We start from the raw sequence: 24,498 nt of genomic DNA, 5'->3' as shown, positions 1-24,498 counted from the left end.
TGTGAGGGACATTAGCTTAGCACATTTTTAAAAAGGAAAAGTTGATGTTTGTCCAGCGATTGACATTAACCAGGGCACAACAATAGAGAGAACATATTTTCTACCCGCCAGCGCTACAAATATGTTGATCAGTTGTATAATAGTGACCAAAAGGGATGTTTGGAGGTACATTATTTGGTTTTAAACCTCGCTCGGGTTCGAAAACATCAAAATATGAGGCGTATGGTGCAAAGTAGCGGAAGCACTAAACTTTTAAGTTACCCCTAACACACCAATGCCTCATGCAGACAAAATGTATAATGCATTTTTAATAATATATTTAAATAAAGACGGAATGTGTCAATTGTCAACACCACACGTGGTTTAAAACCATAAAACATTTATCGTCTTTGATTCATTGACCATTTTTGCTACAAATCCAGAATATAGTTGCCAAGGTAACATTACCCAGCTGGCTGACAGAGGTTTTGTTCAAACTGTGAAAATGACTTCATCACTTAGAATGGGTTGAAAATGATAATTGCTGTACGCCATCATATTTTAACAAGGTATTTGTATGTATACTTGTATTCATACTATTAAAGCTTTATGGCATTATATCTTTTACATTTCAGCAGTTGTGGTTTGAACTATATTCAATGTTAAGCTACGCAGTCATCATATAATAAAAATAATGCGTTTTCCTTAGGCCTTGAGCCAAGTGTATTGTATTGTATGGTATGGTTACTGTAAATGTATTTTTTGAAGCAGGTGATCCTTATTATTATTACTTCCATTTGTCGAATATATAAATAAAACTTCAAATCTTGATTTGAGCTTGTGTGAGAATAAAGAGACTTCAATAACTAGCTGTAACAACTCAGCGTCTCAGCCGGGGTCGGGGGAAAGTGATGAGAGTGAGCATATTAATCATCCAGTCCCATCTGTAAATTGGTGGTCTGCTCCGGCTCACCTAGGATGCGCGACCCGATCCTCCACAGACCAGCCCTCCGAACCCCCACGGATCCATCCTAAACCAGGGACCAGCCAGCCACCAACCCGATAGTTCGGGATCTCCATCCGCCAGCTAACATGTCTCTGCCTCCAGCCTCCGAGACCTGGACTCCACCTCAGCACTCCGACCGAGTGGAAACACCTTGGCTCCTGCTTTCCTCATGGCCCTTCATCCCAAGAGCTCCACCAGGCTCCCTCGTCCCTCCGGCTCCGCATTGCTCAGTATTTGACCATTGGCCGCCTCGGGGTTCCTCCTTCCCTCCGGCACCACCTCCATCCTCGGTCGCTCTGGCTCCGCCGCGGTCTTCCTGGTCCCAGCCTCTGTCGCCTGAGCCTTCCACTTCGCCTGGCCCTCCTGACCCTCGATTTCACCCGGGCGCCCAGTCTGCTCGGCTCAACCCTGGACTGCCACCTCATTGGCTCAGTCTCCGTCGCTCGTCCCCAGGGCGTCGTACCTTAGCACTCTACCGTGGCTCCTATCTTGACGCCACCCTGGGGCCTCCTCCTGGCTGGTCTCTGGACCATCATCTGGCTCTTTCTATTCTGGCACCATTCGTGGCTTCTATGCATCTCCCCTTAGACTCTATATATAGTGTTGTGCTTTGTTCAATGTCACGGCTAGTTGTCTTTTGTATGCCGCTAGTTCTGAACTTTTGGATTATCTATTCCGTGGATTTTACTCTTACCTGCGGATGTTATACTTACCCGTGGATGTTAGTCTTACCTGTGGATGTTATACTCACCTGTGGATTTTTACCTGTTTGCAAATTAAACCCTGTTAAACCGTCCTTCCAGTCCTGAAGTGTGACAGTAGCACATTTAGAACAAAAAATCTGTATGTATTTTTGAAGTATAAGTATATTGAAAATGAATGAATGGAGAATGCTGTGAAGGACAATTACAGTTTATTATTTGCCATGACAAACTTACAACTAAATATAAGCCATGAAATCATGCATCATTTATGCCAGTCTCTGCTGCAGGTCTGAAGGTGATCTTATGACTGCTAATGTATAGTTACAAGACCAATAAAATGTGTGTCAAAACCTCATTTTCTATTTTATAAACATATGTTGCCCGAAAATGCTTTCAATGCAACACATTGTTGGGCTACAGACATGTTCCTGTGTTCATTTCTTCACTCTGGCATCTTTGCCCTCACAGATGATTTCACTCGGATTCAAGAGCCATCCAGCTTTATGTCTCCCACACACTGACACTGTCTGACACCACTTAACAAAGATTCATACAAGTTTCAGAGGGAAGAATTTAGAGCTATTATCCACAGCTATTTTCATCAACACTTCAAGACGTTATTTCTCATTGTTCCGTTTTACAAACTCCTCAATTCCTGCTGTGTTCTTAATATCGCTGTCTCTCAAGCTCTCTCCCTCTCTAAAAATATCCAGAACTTCCTCAAAGTGGTATTTTCAGTTTTGTGATGTCAATGAATAGTCTGGCTCTTTATAACTTCACACGCACAGAAATACACTGAACTCTGGTAGCGTCTGTCATTACATTAGATTACTCGCACACACTTTCTAGCTACCATTCCAACCACAGCCTCTTTCATAGCTTTGAATGTACAAATCAGCCTTTTTAAATGAACGAAATCATTCAGACCTTCCCTAGGTCTGCAATTTGTAACAAAATGGCATTTAGTGTAATGCACTTACAAGGAAGGGTCTATTTGCACTTTTTAACAGGCATTAACATGACACTGATCATATCCCCCACTATCTTGTCTAGCATTCCTAATATCTTAACATCAACTAATCATGCAAAGCCAGCAAACCAAGTCACATTTGCACACTATCAGTGGGTACAAGACATTCTGTAACTATCTGCAAAGTATCATATTCTATTTAAATGTATTAACGCAGTGAAGCGTCACTAAACTCCGCCCTTCGAGTTGTGGGTAATATCAGCCATGAATCCATGGATTCACAATTTGTGTTTTCACTGGAAACAGTAGACCATACGGGTATGTTGAGAAATGTCATTTCAGCATACTATGAAATAGTATAGCAATCAATCTATAGCACAATCATTTAGTTCAGTAGCGATTTATTAAGCTTTAAATAGGAACTTGTTCTCTTAGCAATGGCAACCAAATTTAAAGCATTTTTTATTTTATGCATCATTTTATAGATGGTTTTAGAGTGACAACATAAACAAACGTTACTGCGCATGCGTTCGTGGACTGTCCTTAACTTCCTGCACACATTCACAAACAATAGTGTGTCAGACTGTAGTTTATTTCTCATAATAGGCAAATGAAAACCGAGAAGAACCGTTACTTGGCTAAACTCGTCTCTTCAATATTTTTAACGTAGACCGCGATACCAAGCTCAAACGCTAGATGTCAATGTACCGTACGGTTTGTTTAAATGCGACCAAACTACAGGAGAATTTTAAATGAACATCCAACTGAATTCAACAAATCGTTTATTTAATACAATTGTTATACGATAAAAAAATAAGATATATTAATATTAACATAAATTAAATTAAATATAAATAGTTATATATTATTAAAAACTAGCCAAAAGCAGACCGGAAGTTCAATGCAATCCCGGCACACACGTCCAATGAAACGGTCTATATTACAGCATAACACAAATATACATATTATAGCCTCCACTGTGATTTATCATTTTCTTGCCCTTCTTTTTTCAATGAAGCTTCTCCTGCTCTCTCTCTCTCTCTGAGCAAATGAGTGTAATGTTAGGTCTGACTGGAGCCACATTCACCTCCTCTTCACTCGTACATCATTTCACCCTTATTTCAGCCTTAATGAAATAGAGGATTGAGCAGGGACCAAGGGCAGTGACAAGGGCGGAAAGCAAACCAAAGGTTTGACAGTCCAATTTCTGTCGTTTCTTACCGCTACAATCCCCATGCGAATCGCCTTCCCAAGCCACGCCCCCTCCAAAACACCAACACATTCTTATCGAAGCATGTACATACCCTTCCAAAAGAAACAGAGCAACCATGGTATCGTCGTTCATTCCCTTTTCCTTCCGGAGCTGTCCCCATCGCGTAAAAGCTGCACCGATGTTAATTCGAGTTTTACCGCTTTCGTGGTCCAGACGTTTTTTCGTCACTGCTTTTTCAAACAATGTCAATCGTTTTTTATATTTACTAGCAGAAGGTTTCTCAGGCAAGTCTGGTTTTTGTTGACGCATGATGTCTGCATGAACTGGCTGCGCAGTGGGATGCAAATGACTTTGGATGAATATGTAAACAGGACCAGTCTCAACCAATGGCTATCGTCAAAACGTTCGGCCAGAATGTTTTTATTGGTCGAACGTTTTTCGGTCCTACGCCTTTCACAGACCACATATAAATATAAAAATATATTTGTCTTGCTATCAGGACGTGAAGAGATTTCCAACCAGCATGACAAAAAAAGATTTCTCAACAGAATCATGCATTCTGCCTTTAATTCCAACAGACTAAAAACTTCTGCTTCCTGTTTTGCATTGCTTTCTATACAAATCAACACAGAAAATGTGCAAGAAAAGTATCCTATTACTTTTAAATGAGGCTTTTAACGAGGGCTAGTTTTTACATAGTTGGTTAATGTACACATGGACAGGCATCTTCGTCTATTCTGTAGCATCTAGAAGATTATTTGATATCCTGGTTTGTGCAGATGTTGGTTTTGTTATACATCTTCTCAATATAATTCTTAATAAAGCTTTTCAATGTGTGTTTCTACATGTTACACTGACATACGACCATCGAAGTCTTTAGAAAATGTGCCGCCTATATAAGGGACAAAAGTGTAAACATCAAACCCAGCAACTCCTATTGAACAATCCAATTCTCTCTTCCAATCTCATTGTAAACAAGATAAAAAAGCAACAAAAGGTCAAACATTCCAGAAAACACCTAGCTGATAAATCAAAACCATGGCGATGTCATCATGTCTTACCTGGCTCATTCTCTCCAAGATCTGTGTCAATGCGATTCAGATTTTTGGTCTGCATGAGTTTGACGAAAACACACACACACTTATCAGATTCCCTCACTCGGCATGTTGAAAAAAACGTTCAGCAGCTTTAAAGCGATCCAGTTTCTTATCAGTCCAAGCGAAACGGGACACGACTGAGAGACAGCGAAAGAAGGTACATAAAATGGAGAAAATAAAATTCTTTGTGGACTGGTGGACAAATATGACAGTAAGCAGGAAAGGAGGCAATGCGATGCGCTCTGACAATACCGCTGTTTGTTTACTTGAGAGAAACGTCACACTTCAGACCCACACACTACATACCAGACTGACTAACAAACAAGAGCTCCTATTCACACACGTACACTTAACTGACCACTCGGAGCACACACACGGCAAAACTGCAAGTACGGTCACCTCGACAAAAATATCAATGTTTCTTAAAAATATTAAACTTTTGTCCTTCAGAGTTTTAGAAGCAATAATAAAATGTATAAACTTTATAGTCCTAACATAGTATATGCATGGCAGCATAATAAATCTGTGAAAACTCTCCTTTGACCAATGCAAAAAAAATGGAAAGGACACAGAAATATTTGCGAGATTAAGAAGATAAATTATTTACCAGCGTGCATTCTTGCGTTACATCACTGATTTAAGACTCGACTCTTTTAGCCAAATCAGATGTGAGCATTATCCCTTGTCACTGATCACTGATCTGGGCTTGTGATCAGAAGGTTGGTGGTTCTAATCTCAGTGCCAGCAGGTCATGACTGAAGGCACCTTACCCCTGATTGCTCTGCAGTAATGTGTCACTGTATAAAACTACTTGTAAGTCGCTTTGGATAAAAGCGTCTGCCAAATGAATATATGTAAATGATTAAGTAGAAAAATCTATAAACACGTACAAAAAAATCTACTGTAACCCACAACAATATTAAACAAAAGTGGTGGAGTCCTCGCTGACTGAGAGTAGATGGAAATAAATCCTGTGATAGAACAGTACAGGTTAAAAACTATTTACTGAAAGTGCCGACCATCGAACACACAAACCAAGCAGGTGTGCACACTGTGTTTAAACAATGGGAAAGTTACTAAATTATGAGGCTGGATCAATAAAGTTTTGGAATAAAAAATAAAACAAAACAACGGGGAAAAGTCTTCGGTTAACAGGATTCAAAACTGACGTATGGCATCACTTCCATGCACAGAAACTGTTTATTACAAGCACATTACAAACATTCTGGTGACAAAATCTCCTCCGTGGAACACAAAAGTAAATGTTTTAAAAAATGCTTTTCTTGACTTGAACATAACGGCAAACCTAATGAGATTTGAGGGCCATATTTGCGGGAAAGATGACACATGACAGTTAAAGCGATGGCTGGTTATAGGGATACAAAGTCGAAAGTCTTTAGAATAAATTGTAAATCATAATTTGACTCTTATGGACCTGAAAACAGAAGCATGCAAACTCTTCAAAATGCCTCACTTTGTGTTCAAAAGATGGAAATAAATTAAGATGTCAAACATGATTTAAGAAATGACTTTTAGGAATTAAAAACAAAATAAAGGTCTGATTTGAAGAATTTTGTCATGCCTGTCCAGTGTGTCGTTTTTTGGAGGTTCTACTGACAGAAATGCAATATAAAATACATGTTTTTACTATCTAAGAATGAACTGTTTCTATCTACATACACCGCGAGTCTCCTTACAAAATGAAGCGTTATGTTTTTATTATAGTTGAATTAACTTTTAATACCTACACACACACCGAGGGACCAACATGGAATTAGCCTCTAAACGGAAAAACTTCTCTACAGTTGGTTGCAATTTATCTGTCCTTTAATGTAAAAATCTGTGTTTGTGGAAACAGTCCTTACGTTACATCAGTCATTTTTTCTTTTTTTATTATACATAATTATTTTGTCATTTGAGAACTTCTAGCAGAACATTTAACAACAACACTCAACAACATATCATGCACTCAGATACGGCCGGATGTGTTACGGTAATGAGATTTTCAGCAGAAAATGCAATGAAATACAAAAATTCGTATTATTATTATTACACAATTCGCTTTATTATGATAATTTGTATGTTAATGCATTATATACTTTACATTTAAAATCAGTACTTAAAATCATTGCTTTTATATTTAAAAACACGTTTCGTGACAAAGACGATGACCAACTATTCCATCAATATCATATTAAACAGCTTTCGTTCTTTGTCCTTGACTGCCGGACACACACATGCGCGCGCACACGTTCCCTCCCTTACACAATCTCTGCACCTGTCGAGTGTTAGCTGGTGCGAACCCTATAAATTAACTCCGATGACAATCTCTAAAACACTTAGCTTTACAAACCATACGCATGCACACACTTCTGCTCATTTTTACATACACACCTGCAAACCTGCTGGCAGCACGACGGCGAGACGGCGACACCAGTTCCTTAACAATCTGCAGCACCTGCATGCTTAGATGTAGGTGGAGCCGAGATGTGAATAAAAGGTGTGGCAGGAGGCGGGGCCAGTGCAGAACAAAGACTGAAGAGCCTCATTCTTGTTATACATGAAAAGAATACTACGATCAATTTTGCTCGTCCAGGACACCCAACCAAGTATTATAATTGACTCTGTGGTCCATATGGCAAGATAACGTTTCGCTAAATCTCAAATCAAATCAAAAATGACATCCAACTAACAAAAAGCAACACTTTTGCACTTCTAAAGTAAACTGCCAATGCATCTATCAAAAAGCAAGTGAGCTCTTCCATTCATGTTTTTCGAGTAACTTGTCTCCTCCTCCTTATAGGGTCTCTGGTAGCCTTGTTGCCATTGACGTCACTTCATTTCACATAAAAAAGCAAATCCAGCAATAGCTTTGGTCCACAACACTAATAAAAACATATTAGCAATGCATAGTGCATGAATTCAATCTTTCTAACTCGGTAACTCAGTATCAAATCTGCAGCGTCAGGGTTAAAAAATCAACTCCTGCAAAACCCAAAATACTCCTGCAGAATTCTGCCAGTCCTGGTGGTCCAAACGGGTCCGCGTCTTCTTTCTTCATCACTTACATCTTTTCTCATTGCTTCTCTCTCTTTCCCACACACAAATTCTTCTTGCACTCAGTATTGCTGTGATTCTTCTGGTTTATGGCAGAGAGACACAAAGTCCACTTCAATCTCCTTTAACCGCAGTGTGTTTGTGTGTCAGGTGAGAGAGACCATCTAGATAAAGTGACTACAATTCTCCCTACCGTACATCTACAGACTTTCTCTCTCTCTCTCTCTCTCTCTCTCGCAAACATCCAAATCAATACCAGGACTGCTCCGCTCTATTCTGTCTCTCTCTGCCGTTTATTCTTCACAGCCCGGGTTGTGCTCTGACAGCTTTAAATTAGAGAGCATCTGTTACAACAGCCCCTCCTCTCAACTCTCTCTCTCCTCTGTTCCTCCTTGATTCAGGAGTACGTGAATGCTGTTTTGATCTACAGAACATACCCACGACTGGAATAGAAATCGTGGCCGGTCATCGATCATTTTGAGGCAGAGAGTATGACAGGAATCGTGAGGAAAAGAAAGGTATAAACGTGACAGATGATAATCATGACGAGCCTAGTTGAGAACAGTGGCCGATCATCCTTCTTTTTAATATTTTATTCAGGTAATGCATGTTATAATGTGACAGAAGCCAAACACACAAATGTAAACACTTGGTAAATACCAAGTGTAGAGTAAATATTTTGTCATTAATCAAACACACACACACACACAGAAAGCCACAGGTTTAATCATACAGCACACCAAACCCTACAATAATATAACACACACTCATACAGAAACACACACAACACACCTCCAAGCATGCCAATCATCTAACTTTACCTGTCACAGGACTGATATCGCTCAAGGGTAGAATGTTATCATGCTACACTAATGCAGAGTGTGTCTTGTAAATATGACACGTTGATGCAGTGTGTGTGTTGTAAAGATACTTAGTATGTAAGCTCCCCTGTAATCAATCTCCATGATGGCCTCATTAGAGCTAAAACCGTCAAAAACACATATCAGCCAGAGACAATTACAGTAACATTACATCATCACAGCTCACCACAAAATACCACGGTGAGTAAACCGGAGACTGTATTTAACCACAGCTATCACGAGACTGAAACTGGAGTGCTGCAAAAAAAACCTCTGCTAACCAAACTGCAGTGCAAGTTCAGCATTACTGCATTCACAGTGTAAATGTGTTCTTTAGAGCATAAAGCTTTTACAAAACACTGGACAAAAGATAGCATGGAATGGTTGGATATTTGGAAGATATATCGAATTTATCAAAATATCACAATGGTTTGCGATAACTAGGCTTGCGCCTTTTTTATGTGGCAGAAATTCATGAAGCTTTTACTACGGTAGACGGTAGTATCACGTGCATTAAATAAACATTAGCCAATATCAGTGTTATAGTGTCAAAAACAAGTTTAATAGCTTTTTAAAATATCATCCAATAATAAGAAATAAAATAGAAAGTACAGCTAATTGATAATTGGGTGTACCGTATAACCAAATGGTCAGAAATGTAATAATATACAGTACATAACTGTCTTCAGAGGTGTGAAGCGTCATGTTTTTATACCTTAGAATCATCTATTTCTATCTACATACACCACGGGTCTCCTTGCATGGAATACACCATGTTGTGTCTACATAAATATGTTATCTCCTTCAGCAAACAGGGGGAAACGTGAAGACATCTTTGTCCTGTGTCAGCCACCATAGTGCTTCGAAAAGGAGGGGTGAGCGGTGGAGTGAGCGGTTGGTTGCAAATCACGCAACATATCCCTTCTTACGCCTTTTTTGTTAAAAACATAAAACTGGACATTACTTGTGGCGTTTTCTTTAATGAGGGTGCTTGGGCACGGCACCTCCGTGTTGATAATTCTGGGTTGCCAGCCCAATGGCCATTCAACACTATCCGGAAAAACGCAGACTTGTCAACAGTCTGGCAGCTGCCTTCAGCAGCATTTCCAGTGAAATCCAACCCAAGCACACACATGTAATTTCCCATTACAAGCATTAACGTCGTGAATCAGCGATAGGAGAGTTTGGAAAGTTGACTTCTATGCATTTGACCAATAAGTGATTTTGGTTTATTTTTAACCCAAAAAGTTACTGCTTGCAGCTTTAATATCGTTTCAATTTATTTTCCAAACTTAAGGCATGGCATATCTCATTATTTAGCAAGTTGACCTCGATGGAGGGAGGTCATAGAGACGGATAGATGGCAACCAGAGAAATGACCAGACAGACAGATACTGCTCAGATTACACGCTTCAGGTCAGAAAACACACACATACAACCAAGAAGCAATCTGTTCAGCCTGGCTCCCTATCACTGGGAAGTTATGGGAAATTGAGGCGACGTTCTGCCCCCTCTTCCCCCCCAAATTGTGATATCTTGTGTAACAGAGAAACAAAGCAATAGAAAGAGAAGATCTTGGAGGGTCTGTTCTTGACACCTACAGTGCTAAACTCCATGATATTATTCTGTGGCAGTTAAACCTGATAAGTGTGGGCTGAGCGCGGAACTGATCTGAAATCAGAATTTCTACCGCAAGATCCTCAGTGTGTCAGATGGAGTGTTGCGTCATCATAACAACAGTGTCGGAGTTGTAAAACCCAGGCTGCATGGCTCAGTTGAGTTTTAATAATGAATGTTGGAGAATGCACTCATTAGGTTTAGACACGCACACACAGACACTGAAATCTCACTGCACCACACAGCAAACAGTACAGTATGTGTATTACATGAAGATGTGCCTTCTATAATCTCAAGCGTGAACTTTTTCTTCTTTTATTGACCACCATTGACAGAGAAAAAGAGAGGATTGGGAAAACCCCAACAGCGTGTCACGTCCTGTTGGCCAATCTCTTATCCTGCACGTTCACATTCATTGTAAAAGATTGCTCAATTCTAATTGCATACAAATTATTTTGTATTTAAGGGATATTACAATTTTGCTCATAAGCTTGATTCGCAACTTTGGATGCTTTCCTGTAGCTCAGTGACAAGAGCATTGCGTTAACAACGCAAGGTTGTGTGTTAGATCCCAGGGGATTGCAGATACCTATGTATAATGCATTGTAAGTCGCTTTGGATAAAAGCGTCTGCCAAATGCCTAAATGTGGGTGGAAGCTTTGGCTACTGTTACAAACCTCTGTTATTCATTGTGTTAGAGAAACCAAAAAACCCTGTTTGATCATAATTTCCGTCCATCCAAAACTAATAAAATGATTTTACAGACATAATTTCAAATACACAATACACAGCCCTGTAAATAGTCCATTCTGTGCTTCATGATATTTTCTTTACGTTTCAATGCCATGTTACTCGAGTAACTTATTTTAACAACCTTGAAATTTGTAAGAACAACTTGTTTGCCTATAAAACCAGCCAAACATACAAGTTATTTCTTCCATTGCATTTCCAGAAGCTACTTCACATTTTTGGCACAAATTGCATCAAGTGTTTTCTTTTTCTCCAATAAGCATAACTTCTAAAGAAAAAAGCTTGCCATGCAAGGTGTGCATAGTTTTCCGTGAATGTCAGGCGTTCATCGTCTGTGGAAGTGTTGCAAGGTCTACAGGCATAGAGTTCATGTGGGTCCATCCAAAAGGAAGTACAAACTATGTACTGTAGGTAGTACGTTTAAAAGCTGAAGACCTTTTACTCTCATGCACTCTCCCAAGTCACACAAACACGCCCTTGAACAAGAGATAAAGTATTGCGGCAAAGAAAACGTCATACACTCTCTCGCTCCAGAAACATGAGGCACAGAATGTTGTAAATGAAAATAAACATACATGTCTTATCCACAAACAAAACTACTGTTGTTACTTGTAATGGTAACCTGTTAGTAGCCTACTCCAGTCCAGACAGTTTGTGTGTGTGTGTGCAAACTAACAGAGCACAGATCCATTTCCTCAAGTTCCAATGTTTACTGGGAAATGTAATCACATTCCTCTTTGACTTCCTTCCTGTGATCATCCATCTAGTTAGCTGTGCAAACACACCCACATATTCAACATCAAACCAAGGGCATCTGGGTGAACATCACATGACATACTAAACGGGCATGCTGGTTGGATAACTCCAAGCTTTGGGTAGCTTGACGTCGGCTTTAGACGGTAATACAGTGTATTTGTATAAAACGACACTTAAGCCACACTTAAACATGTGTAAATCCTATTGCACTTAATAACAAACAGTTCAAACAAATGACTTTTGTAAACAAATAGAGCTAGTGCATGCTAGCCAAATTGTTTAAAGCTACAATTCGTAACTTTTGGGGTTAAAAACACCTTATTTTTTCTGCGAAACACAAAAGAATATTTAGAATAACGTCTGGGGGGTTTTGTGTCTATAGAATGGAAGTCAATTGAGGGCCAATGTTTTTTGGTTACGTCAACTTTAATTTAAATTTTCATTGTTACGAAGCAGCTGTACATGAAACATATTGACTTATTAAAAGTATACAAACATTTAAAGTTATACAAGTAAAAACAAAAAAGGTGAAAGACGCGCACACACACGGATTCAAACACACACACATACAAAACTACGGAAGCCGTAAAGTGCCAAACAAAACAACAAATCGCAAAACGCAACACCAAATCTGAAAACACATTAACAAACCATAAAGCACAACAACAATTCCGGAAACACAACGACAAATCCGGAAACAAAATAACAAATCAGAAAACACAACGACAAGTCAGAAAACACAACGACAATTCGGTCAAACCGGAAAAGGTAGGTCTTTTGTGTGACCGGGGTAGTTACTGCTGATTGGACGGAACCCCTGTCAATCAAGATAAACAGGAAGTACAGTTCTGTAGCTAGCGGTACAGAATAACAAGAAAAAGTAGCTGGCGGCAGTGTACACAAATATATAATGTACTGTCCTTATTGTGGGTTCAAATTTGGTGTTTTGCATCTGCTCTGAAAGCATTGTGTTTCTGGAATCTAATCTAATTCCTGACATCGATTAATAGGGAATCGTTTTTTCGTCTGAATAAACCTGCATTCTTGAGGTGTCTTTCAATAGAGCGCAAGCTGATCTTAATATCATGATATGTTAGAAGCATATCTAGAATCACGCCATATGAATGTCCTTCTTGAAAGTAGTGCTGAACAAACTCCATTTCTTTCTATGAAAACACACGCCTGACTGTTTATCTTGATTGACAGGGGATCCGTCCAATCAGCAGTAACTACCCCGGTAGTTGTGGCTGAATAAAGTGGTCGTTTATTCATGCGTTTATTCATGCGTTTAATAAAGTGGTCGTTTATTCATGCGTTTAAAAAAAATGTGGCTGAATAAAGTGGTCGTTTATTCATGCGTTTAATTCTGGGTAATGTTGCAACTTTACAACCTGATCTGTCTGCACTCCATCCTTCACAGTTTTTCTAAATATACTCAGATTTTTACCCACCCAAACATATTTGAGAACATTATGCATTTATAATACACTCGCCATCTTCTCCAGTGGTATTCAATGTGCATCTGTCATCGCATGATCAATAAACCCCATCTTCTGTTGGCACCTGGTAAAGCGGCCATATGTAACAGTACATTACGACGGATCAATAATAAGCTGTGACCAAATCTTTCATAGATTATAAAACATGAGATGCTCAGGAGGGAAAATGAAATGGCATCTTTTTTTCATGGTTCATACACATCAGCGAATCCAGGATGATGTCACGTCCTCTCATTAGAGCCGACACGGGGTGAATGAGCGGGGGGTATGGGGTAATTAGAGTAATTAACTCAACACATACACACACAACATCCTATTCCTCAACACTAAAGCAACACGTATGCAAGGTCAAAAAATGGGCTGTGCTGCAAAAACTCTCTTTTACACATAAACAAGAGTTGAAATTAGATCAGAAGAAACAGAAGCAAAATAAACAAACAGCATTATTTTCTTGCCTCAAATTGTCTGCACCACATCCACAAGAGCTGCCAAGATTACACACATGCAGACACACTTCTGTCCAGCTATTTCAGGTGCCTTTTAACATAGCTGCTTTTGGTCTTTGTGTTTTTTCTCTTTCTTCGATTCTTATTGATGTTGAAGATGAAAGAATCAGGACCCTGCCGAGTCGAGCATTAGAGGCTAAACATGCGAAAAGAAGGCGGAGTGGGTTTGGGAAAAAGAGAGACATGTGTAGAACTAGCTCAGACATTAAAGCCTCGAGTGTCAGAACATGAGTATTTGTAGAGCGTTTGTTTCAAAAGTTTGCAGAGAGTACTTTTATACGGAAAAGGTACCAACCCTTAAAAAATGTATCATTTGTTACTCCCCATGTGAGTTTGAATTGACGTTAGGTTGAGTAAAAATGAAAGAAATTCATATTTGGGCCACCTTATGTGCCAGCACCCCTTAGAGGAAAAAAAGACTGCAGCATTTTCCCGTTTCATAAAAACAAAAGAATGATGCATCTAATAGATTTCCCTACAGCCATTTAAAATAAACCATCAACATTACTGTGCAACTACTGTATATCGAAAGCTCAAAACAAGGATAATAAAACAGCGGGTAATAAAACATCAAGCTATGGGAAACTGGGAAAAATGTCTCTGCTCCCTGACTGCCAGAGATCTGAGATAATGATAAAATAATGTGTTACTGTATTATTTAAAACTTTTTTTATGTGAAATGCTATGTTTCTAAACATAACTAACTTTGTTGTGTAACTTTCCTGAAACATCGTAACGTTGTTGTGTAACTTTCCTGAAACATCGTAACTTTGTTGTGTAACTTTCCTGAAACATCGTAACTTTGTTGTGTTACTTTCCTGAAACATCGTAACTTTGTTGTGTTACTTTCCTGAAACATCGTAACTTTGTTGTGTAACTTTCCTGAAACATCGTAACTTTGTTGTGTTACTTTCCTGAAACATCGTAACTTTGTTGTGTTACTTTCCTGAAACATCGTAACTTTGTTGTGTAACTTTCCTGAAACATCGTAACGTTGTTGTGTAACTTTCCTGAAACATCGTAACTTCGTTGTGTAACTTTCCTGAAACATCGTAACTTCGTTGTGTAACTTTCCTGAAACATCGTAACTTCGTTGTGTAACTTTCCTGAAACATCGTAACTTCGTTGTGTAACTTTCCTGAAACATCGTAACTTCGTTGTGTAACTTTCCTGAAACATCGTAACTTTGTTGTGTAACTTTCCTGAAACATCGTAACTTCGTTGTTTAACTTTCCTGAAACATCGTAACTTCGTTGTGTAACTTTCCTGAAACATCGTAACTTCGTTGTGTAACTTTCCTGAAACATCGTAACTTCGTTGTGTAACTTTCCTGAAACATCTTAACTTTGTTGTGTAACTTTCCTGAAACATCGTAACTTTGTTGTGTAACTTTCCTGAAACATCGTAACTTTGTTGTTATGTCAGGTGTGGCATGGTTGGCTTAGATTTGTCTTTACACATTCCTCAGAGGTAATAACTTTTTTCGACTATGTCGCAGTTACAAATCAAGGTTTTAGCAATTTATAGAATGACTGCCAGTCAACATGCAGTACGAGTTACGAGATACTAGAAGCTAAATTGATAACACTAGCTTGACTGTGATCGCAAATGTGACACGATGATGTCACGAATATGCTTAGCGCTATTAGTATGTCAAGAGTCGATTGTGAATCGAATCGTGCCTCCTAAGAGTCAATTTCAATTGAAACATTAGGTATCAAATGCTTCACATGCTTCACTTGTAAGTCGCTTTGGATAAAAGCGTCTGCCAAATGAATAAATGAAGCAGGGCCACACCACATGTAACTAAGTGAGCATACGTGATTTTAAATATATATCTGCCATAAGCACTATGCATTTCTAAAAACCTTTTCACCGTGTAAGTGTTAAATCTTTTTAAAATTTTAACTGTATATTTAAAACTTAGGTGAGGATCAAAGAATCGAAGACTTGTGAATATTCAGTATCGTTGCTGATGCTTAATGGTGTGGTGGAGACTCAACAGGGGACACACCAATCCGGGTAAAGTCTCAAATCAGCCCTTCCAGAGATGACCATTCTAATCCCCACACAGTTGCCACAACAACCGAATACACTTAAATACACTGCCGTCCTAAAACACGCCATCTGTGAGATTAAAAGTCAAACCCCCATAATATCCTGTTCTTACAGGAACTTAATGTAGGATCTGAGTTAATTTAACCGGAGTCAAGAGTGGTTCTTTAACCAGATTTCATGGGACTCAAGCTGTTTTGAAACAAGATGTAAAGAGCCATGTATCTACAAATAAATCGCTCACGTTTCTAAGTCTTATTAAGTTATTTACGTAGCGACACATCTACTCTTATCTTGGATCCCTGGCTATGACTGACATGGAAGAGTAGCCATACTGCAAATTTGCTAATGCAAGTGAACAACAAAAGTGTGAAAAGTATACAGTATCTAATGCATATTACTATGTATCAAAATAAGAACGTTGCATTTCCTAAAAACCCTCATTTATAAGAACCTACCTTTAAAGGTCGAGTGTGTAATTTTTAGGAGGACCTATAGACAGAAATGCAATATCATTTACGTAACTATGTCTTCAGAGGTCTATAAAGAGGTTACATAATGAAGCGTTATGTTTTTATTACCTCACTGTACGTTCACACCACCAGCGACTGTGTGTCGCAAGTCTCTTGCTAAGAGGTCATAAGGCGGCGCTCCTAGCTTTGGTTGCTCTAGTAACATTTATAAACAAACCCTGCAGTAACTGACGAGAGACGGACGACGTGAGCTCCACTTCTGTACTCCTATTGGTAGTCGCTCCCAAAAGTGGTTTGTCAATTTCATAAGTTGAGCATTTCTCAACTTTTTCGCGTTGCTAGACACGCCCACTTCCACTGTCGCCGGAAGTAGACGAGTTTGGAATGAATGACATTGCGTCAATTTGTCGCTGGCGGTGTGACAGCTATTTCTATCTATATAAACGGCGGGTCCACTTACATGGAACTTGCCATGTTGCTTCTAGAGTAGCCTTAAACGGACAAACTGCTCTCCTCTTAGATCCTGCTAAATTTCATACACTGGACCTTTAAACTACTCCATACTCTAATTTAAAAAAACTTATCTGCTGACCACCAACAAAACCTTCATAAATCACACAGAGTCTAAATGCTTGAGAGTAACACATGGCCAGATGCTCAGATTCAATGTGATCATCCACAAAATCCTCTTTAAGGCAAGTGTGATGGTTGGTCAATCTAATGTTTGACCCGCCTTTCCTCCACTGTGATTGGACGGCTGTGTAAAACAAGACAGTGACGAGTTCTGTGTCTTACCCAGTTAAAAATTAAACGAGAAAGAGTACAGAAGCTCTTAAACATCATTATGATACAAAGTCCATCAAAACAAAGTGTCATCAGTTTGTCTAAAAGAATGCAGAATGTTTGAATGTCTTACGCACCATTTACAAGTGACAGGGAGCATGTGTACATTTATTTCGCACTTCATGAATCCAAAAATCCAAAAAAGCGATAGATTTACAGCATAAATTGTTCTTTGCGTGTTTCACGAAGGAGTGTGTTCATCTTTTGTATCAACATTGTGGTGTTTTGCTTATGATTTGTATATGTACTCACTCATACTGTGATGCTGCGTGTCGGTGGGGGTGTGAGCACCAGGCAAGGTTCTTCTCAACAGCTGTTCTCCTCAAGGAACTCATGACCTGCACAGATCAAACACACATCCTCAGCAACAAAAAAGACCAGCCAACATATCAGACCATCATTTAGGAATGTCAAGACAGGTTTGGTGAAAACAAGTGCTTGACTTTATCGGTACCGTTAATCCGTACTAATAACAGATGAAGAGTTTGGTTGCAAAATGAGATAACTGATTTTTTTATTGTGCATTCCAATTAATATCAATCAAGCTGCAGTTGGTTTGTTTTGATTTAAGACATACCTAAAATAATACACCTAACAAACACAATAAAACAAGGATTTATGAACATTTTAGAGTTCTCTCATTTCGGAGCCAAACTCTTCCGATGATTTTTTAGTTTGTTATTGGTAAAAACTAAAGCCAATAGTCGTTTTTTACCTTAATGTATGAAGGCAGGTTTAACTTATTCTCACAAATTCTGAATCTGTTGTATCAATGTGTTTGTGGCTGAAGTGTAAAGATACTTTACAAGAATACAATTGTTTGCTTTCTTACATTCTTCAAAATATCTTCTGTTGTTTTCAACAGAACAAATACACTTATAAAGCATTTTTTCCTGCTATGGCATGTCAAAGGTGGTTTGGTTACTAGCATTCTTCCAAAAAATCTTTCTTTGTGTTCATCAGAACGTTCATACTGATTTGAAACAATTTAAGGATTACAAGTTACATTTAGCAGACGCTTTGATCCAAAGCAACTTACAAAGAGTTTAGGGAGCAATAAGCAAAACATCATCCAAAACAAAAGTTGAAGTCTAAATTGAGACAGAAATGACATTGTGGTGAGGAAGGCGGGATGAGAGCCGTGCGGCGGGGCCGGTGGCGTGAGTGATAAGTGCAAGCAGCTGTGCGCGCACCGGTCCCGCATCTTATCACGGAGGAGATTGGGAGCTTAAAAGGATGTTCGGCAGGACGGTTGACGAGAGAGGACCGGGCCCGGTCATATGTTTAGTGTGTGTATGTTTTATGGCCGGCAGTCGACCGTGAGGTGGCTGCCGGTCAGTTACTTCTGTGTTTATTGTTTATTTAATTAAAGTTTTATTGTTTGAATGTTCGCCGGTTCCCGCCTCCTTCCTTCCCTTTTATGGAACTTTATTACAGACATTTTTGGGTGAACTGTCCCTTTAAGTGCATAATGTTGTTAAAAATGTCAAACAGTGAAATGAAAAAATTTAACTGTACATCAAAATGCATAGGTAGATTACAAACACTTAAAAAACATAAGAATGCATGATTGTATTTGCATTAGAAACCAAAATATCACACCGCATGCCATCTGCACTCAAAATAACCTTGCATGTTCTTTTCAGAACTAACTTCTAAGCCCATTTGTCCGAAAATTACAGGTTGGGATGCTCAGAAAAAACTAATGTATTTACAGTCTTCTGCAGGTCAACGAATGCCTTACAGCTGTCTAGGTGAGAATAAACCCCCCGCAACTTGTACGTTAAAGTGGTCTATTACATCAAATGAAAATCATTCCCACCCAGCTCTAAACACAAACACATGAGGATATCGAGACTTTGACGTCACCCGCCGCCTTGTCATGACCCTCCCTGCCTTTTCAGTTTTCCCAATAACTCCATCACTTAGGACAACTAATAACCCCTCTGCCCCGGCCTCCTGCCGTCACCATTCACTATAGTAGAGTAACTATTACTTTCATTGTATGCGTGTGAGTGGATGATAGTAATGAGAAAGCGAAGGATGGCATGAGAGGAGGTAATCACTGTAATAAGATGATACAGAACGGGTGAAGGTGACAGGACATGTGAATAAGACCTCTCCCTCTCACACGCTTGAAAGATGAGCAATCATTTATAATTCAAGGAAATGTTCACAATGACAATTATGCGCATTTTTACATTTCCATATTTTTTTTTAAGTTCTTAAAAGAAGATTTGACTTTGCACCGTTTAAAGGGATGTTTCACTCCAATATAGAAATACGTCATCATTTATTCACCCTCATGTTGTTCAAAACCTATATGACACTTTCTTCTGTGAAGCAAGATATTTTGAGAAACGTCTGAGTGGTTTTGTGTCCATACACCGGAAGTCAATAGGTCCCAATGTTGTTTGGTTACCAACTTTCCTCGAAATATCTTCTTTAGTGTTCTGAACAAGAAAAAGTACTAAAGAACTAACACTTTAAAATGATTTGAACCATATACAAGACACAATAAAAGTATCAAAATTGGTCCTTTTGAGTCCTATGATAGATATGATGGAGAAAAACAGACTGCATATCTTCTAAACATCTTAGCTCTCAAATTTGACCTTGCATTGTCAAACTAGATTAAAGAGCAATGTAAATCATGTTCCAACCAACATAGAGCTTTTATTTTAAAACGAACTAAGTCCACACAAGCGTTTTCAAGCGTTTCCAAGACATCCTAAATGGATGGACGATGAGGTTGAGTTGTTGCTACGGGTAACAAATAAATACAAGGTTTCAAAAGCGAGTGAAGGTGTCCTCGCATTCCACTGCTGAACGATGACTGGAAAACATTCATTCGCTTTTAAAGAAATGCAATCTGAAGACTATACGAACTGGCATTAAGAGCATCCAATGCATCACATGATGAGAGATGATTTCTTCGAAGATCAATGGAAGTAGACGGGAAACTAACACTTGGTAGGTGAGGAAGAAGGAGAGGGGGAGACTGTGGAAAAGCCGGTCTTAATGATGGGATTACTGCAGCCATATGTTCACACATTCAGCTCGCACATCAGAAAGAGGAACAGCCATGTGAGGGTGAAGTTAAATAAGTGAATTCACAACAACCACATAGGCCACGCACATTTTCCTCATCTGAATATCAGTGCTTGGGTTTTCTGTTCAAGCCAAACCATCTCTCCGTGCCAGCGGGCATCTGTAGCGGCGCTGGGCAACCTTTCATGCACCAGAGTTGGAGCTCAGGAATGTGGAGACCTTTAACGCTTTGTGTTTCCATACATATAGACCCTCCTTTATTGTAGCTGAACATCCAGTGTGATCTTGAATTCAGATACTAGGTTGGGTGAAAACTCATTTTCAGACATATTCTTCCATTTTGTTTGCCGGTATAAAATTAACCAACATCACAATGACTTTAATACACTTTTTAGCTGACTATTGAAATGCAAAGACTGCTCCGGTAGTTGCTCCTGTTTTAAAAGCGCATAGAAATTTCGTCTTCTTCACCTCCACGACGGGACTATCATATGATGTTTTTGGATGCAAGTTCCTGTTATAGTTCATTCCATGATTTTTATTTCATTTTATTGAATTAGCTGCAAGTAACGTATGGTCAAATTATACAGGACAAATTTCTCTGCAATTCAAACGTTGTTAGAAATATATGGGATTATGTAAAAACACAAGTTAAAAAATATATAACCCTGCTGTTAAGGCAATAATCTTACAGGTTGTACCTTTAACCTATAGCTATTTTGTTATGCTGCAACCGATTCGGCCCTTTTAACACATGCATACAAATGTTATCAAATATTGTCACAGAAATATTTGCAAACAAACTAGATTTCCAACAGAATCCCCCCGCCCTGAGGGCCAGTTATAAAACTACAGTAGCAATGTCTGCGCTGCTGGGTTAGGGGACATGTTTCACAAAAGTAATAACTGCGTCCCACGCTAGTGCCCATCAGAGAATGTGTAATGCGCCCGCTATGAAAGCTTTGCTCCGCTGTGTGCGATGCCATGGTACAAATCCACCCGCTTGCACAGGAAGTGATCTATCCTTATCTGTTCGGTTCCCCATCGGTTCATCTCTACTTCTCCAGCCACAGTCATCCATCACATATCTGTGTGTATGTGTGTGCTTTGGCTCTTAATTCACTTCCACCAGTTATCATCAGAATAAAGGAATAAAAGTATTTTTTATTAACATAATACACAAACTGCCGACTGTTCACACCTACTTAAAGTAGAGCATCTAGGCTATCTGACCGTGTTGCATCCTTTCTACTATTTCACCTGAAACAAGTATAATTACAGGTATTGAAAGGAGCTATATCGTTTTTATCAAACTAAGCTGTACCTATCTATCTGTTTATCTATGCCTTCACATTTCTTTAATGAGTTCATATCTGATGTCAGACCTGCGAGTGTTCGGCTCTATATACAGTGACAGGACAGCGATGTGAGTGACATACATATAGGCAACACAGCTCAGCAGAATGTGAGAATGCCGAGAGACACACACCCACTATCAATCTTTATAATGGATCTTTGCTCGTGCATGAAACCTACAGTATAATATACGTCTCCCATAGGCCTATGTTATAGGCTTTATTAGACACATTTTTGGGTAATGAAGTGCGGTTTGAGATTGAATTACACAGATATTATAATAAAACCACTTAACCTTATTATAAGAATAGCTAATATGCTGTAATATGAATAAAGTCGTATTCATTGGTGGTTTGAATATGGCTGGAATCTGACTCTTGCATAAATGTACCATTATAGAGATTTTGTACTGGCACACGCTATACTAAATACTATCGCAAGTGTAGTATCGTTTTTACATGGTATCTTCAAAATACTTTAAAGAACACACTACGTTATTTTCCTTTCCGCATGTCGTAATAATTAAACGTCTTAAAACGACTGTACTAGTGATTCGGGACAACGCTGCGTTGAAAAATGATGATGAAATGCATTTCATGAAATACTGTCATTTAGGTTTCAAAGATTTAGAGCCGTTTGGGACTAAGGATGGGAGAAGCGATCCTAATATCGATACCAACGCAGTCGGATTGATACTGGTTTCAATGATCGATATTTTGCTTCAAAGTTCTGTAAACGATGGTAAAGTAGACTTTATGCTACTGTTTACATCTCGTACACTAATCCAGCGGTACCAAGCGCAAACGGGCACTTTAGGGAGCGAGATTCATGGGGCCTCTGGAATATCTCCTGGGAGGACTTTGGGGTGTCCAGCTAGCGGTACTTTCTGCTTTTGTTTATGTATTTTACTTCGTGTTTACAAACAATCCTGCGCACTTTGTATATATGACGCAAGGTACATTTTAGTTTGTTAGTTTAAACAAAACATTCCGTAATAAATCTACGTGCTTTGTTTATTTGAAATGTAGCCTATATTTGTTTTACGTTTACTTTGACAGAGAAGCCTTAAAGGAGAAGTTGTTTAGGTATCGTGTATTTGTTTCGGTACAAATAAAAATCTACGTTTTTAAACTTGTGCATGAATTTCACAGTAATGGATTTATTACTAAATGTTTTGTTTAAACTAACAACATAAAACGTATCATTTTCATGAAACATATCTGGCTTCATATACACAAAGTGCGCATGATTGTTTGTAAACGAAGTAAAACTTATAAACAAAAGAAGAAAGTCCCTCTAGCTGGACCCCCCAAAGTCCTCCAATGTCCAAGGAGATACGGGCTATTTTTATTAGGTTATTTAAACATAACTTTAAATATATGGCACTTTGACAGCACAAATGACTGATGTATTCCGATTTACGAAGTGACATTTAGGTTAAAATACAGGTTTTTCAAACTTAAAAGTATCGGCGATACCTGACCCCGTATTTTGCAGTGTCGCCCATCGCTCGGGACACCTAATGAGTGACGGCAAGCTCAGCCAATCAGCGTTCTGCATCTGCGCCTCTCAGCCAACCAGGCGGCGCCGTTCGTGTTTCTGAACAGCCCGTCGACATCACGCACTTGGCGCTAGGCCTCATTGAATCCAATTTAAATCAAGTTTACAGTGAATTAAAATCGCGTTTCCTACGTAACGGCGCACGGAAGCCCCTGACGTCACACACTGCGGGTGACAGATGTCGCCTTAACGGCCGCGTTTCCCCGCACGGGGCTCAGAGTGCCCCGCTAACGCTACTTTAGCAGGACGGACCGCGAACTTTATCAACAGATCCGATCCGCACGTTTACCTTTGAAGCTCCGCTCGCATCCCTTCAGCCGGTCCCGCGGTGAAACCGAAGGCGGAACAGTCGCATAGTCCGGCGGCAGGAAGTCTGCGGTGACCGTCGAAGCGAGTGAGAACTGCGCTCACTATGGAAACCCCTGCAGCAGCGGCTCAGGTACTCACGCGCCTCCCGCCCCACGTCAAAACAACACAGAAGTCGTGTCGTCACCACGCACGCACGCTTTATTATCATATATTCAAACGTGAATTATAATGGCTAATATATGCGTATATGCGTTCATTATAAAATCGAGTCTTTTTATATTATACTCGAGTCTTGCTTTAGTTTGACGTACGTCGTAAATGAACGTTTTTCATGAAAATTGCGCTTTAACAACGCATGATAGCTTCCGGTAGCCGGTGAAGGAAACAAACGGCACTGAGGCGCCATCTTGCGGCACGGTACGGTGCTACAATCACACATTTAGGAACTTTCGCAGTCAGTAGATTTGCTTTGAAGTTTTAAAACACTTGTTTTCTTTATTTATATTCGTCACACGTTTAGGAATATAGTAAACTCGTTAAACTATGGGATGACACGGTGCTTCACGAACGGTGGGAGGCGGCCCCCGGTGGTCACGTGATGTGACGCGGGTGGTCGTGGTTAGTTTTATAATATATTTAAAGAATCATTTGTAAACAGCGTGGATTAGAAATACGATATTTATTTACGTGCATATATTCAAATTTGACCAAAATGCAATAAACAAATGAAACATAACAGGTGTTTAGTATTCAAGCAGTTTATAATGTAGAATGATGTCCACCGCCACATGAAAGAAATACTTAAAAAGACTTTTTATTTGTATTATTTAATCAAGA

At 39.3% G+C, this 24,498-nt stretch overlaps 1 protein-coding gene across 2 annotated transcripts in view; it reads right to left on the bottom strand.

Moving 5' to 3' along the window:
- Window positions 1–23,837, bottom strand: part of usp6nl (USP6 N-terminal like) — a 42,920-nt gene extending 19,083 nt beyond the window's left edge. The window contains exons 1-2 of one of the 2 annotated variants that reach the window (XM_079454690.1): window positions 23,642–23,837; window positions 17,638–17,723 (exon numbers count right to left, since the gene is read on the bottom strand). In XM_079454690.1, the coding sequence (XP_079310816.1) occupies window positions 17,638–17,641 (4 nt within the window). In that variant the 5' untranslated portion in view covers window positions 17,642–17,723; window positions 23,642–23,837. Of the gene's footprint in view, window positions 1–7,363; window positions 7,570–17,637; window positions 17,724–23,641 lie in introns of those variants that run through there. The other variant, XM_079454689.1, reaches the window with a different exon arrangement.
- Between the last annotated feature and the right edge of the window lie 661 nt (window positions 23,838–24,498).

Source organism: Barbatula barbatula (assembly GCF_947034865.1).
Source record: "Barbatula barbatula genome assembly, chromosome: 4".
Classification (NCBI taxonomy): Eukaryota; Metazoa; Chordata; class Actinopteri; order Cypriniformes; family Nemacheilidae; genus Barbatula; species Barbatula barbatula.
The sequence above is the reverse complement of the archived record's forward strand: the minus strand, read 5'-3'. Positions and strand labels throughout refer to the sequence as shown.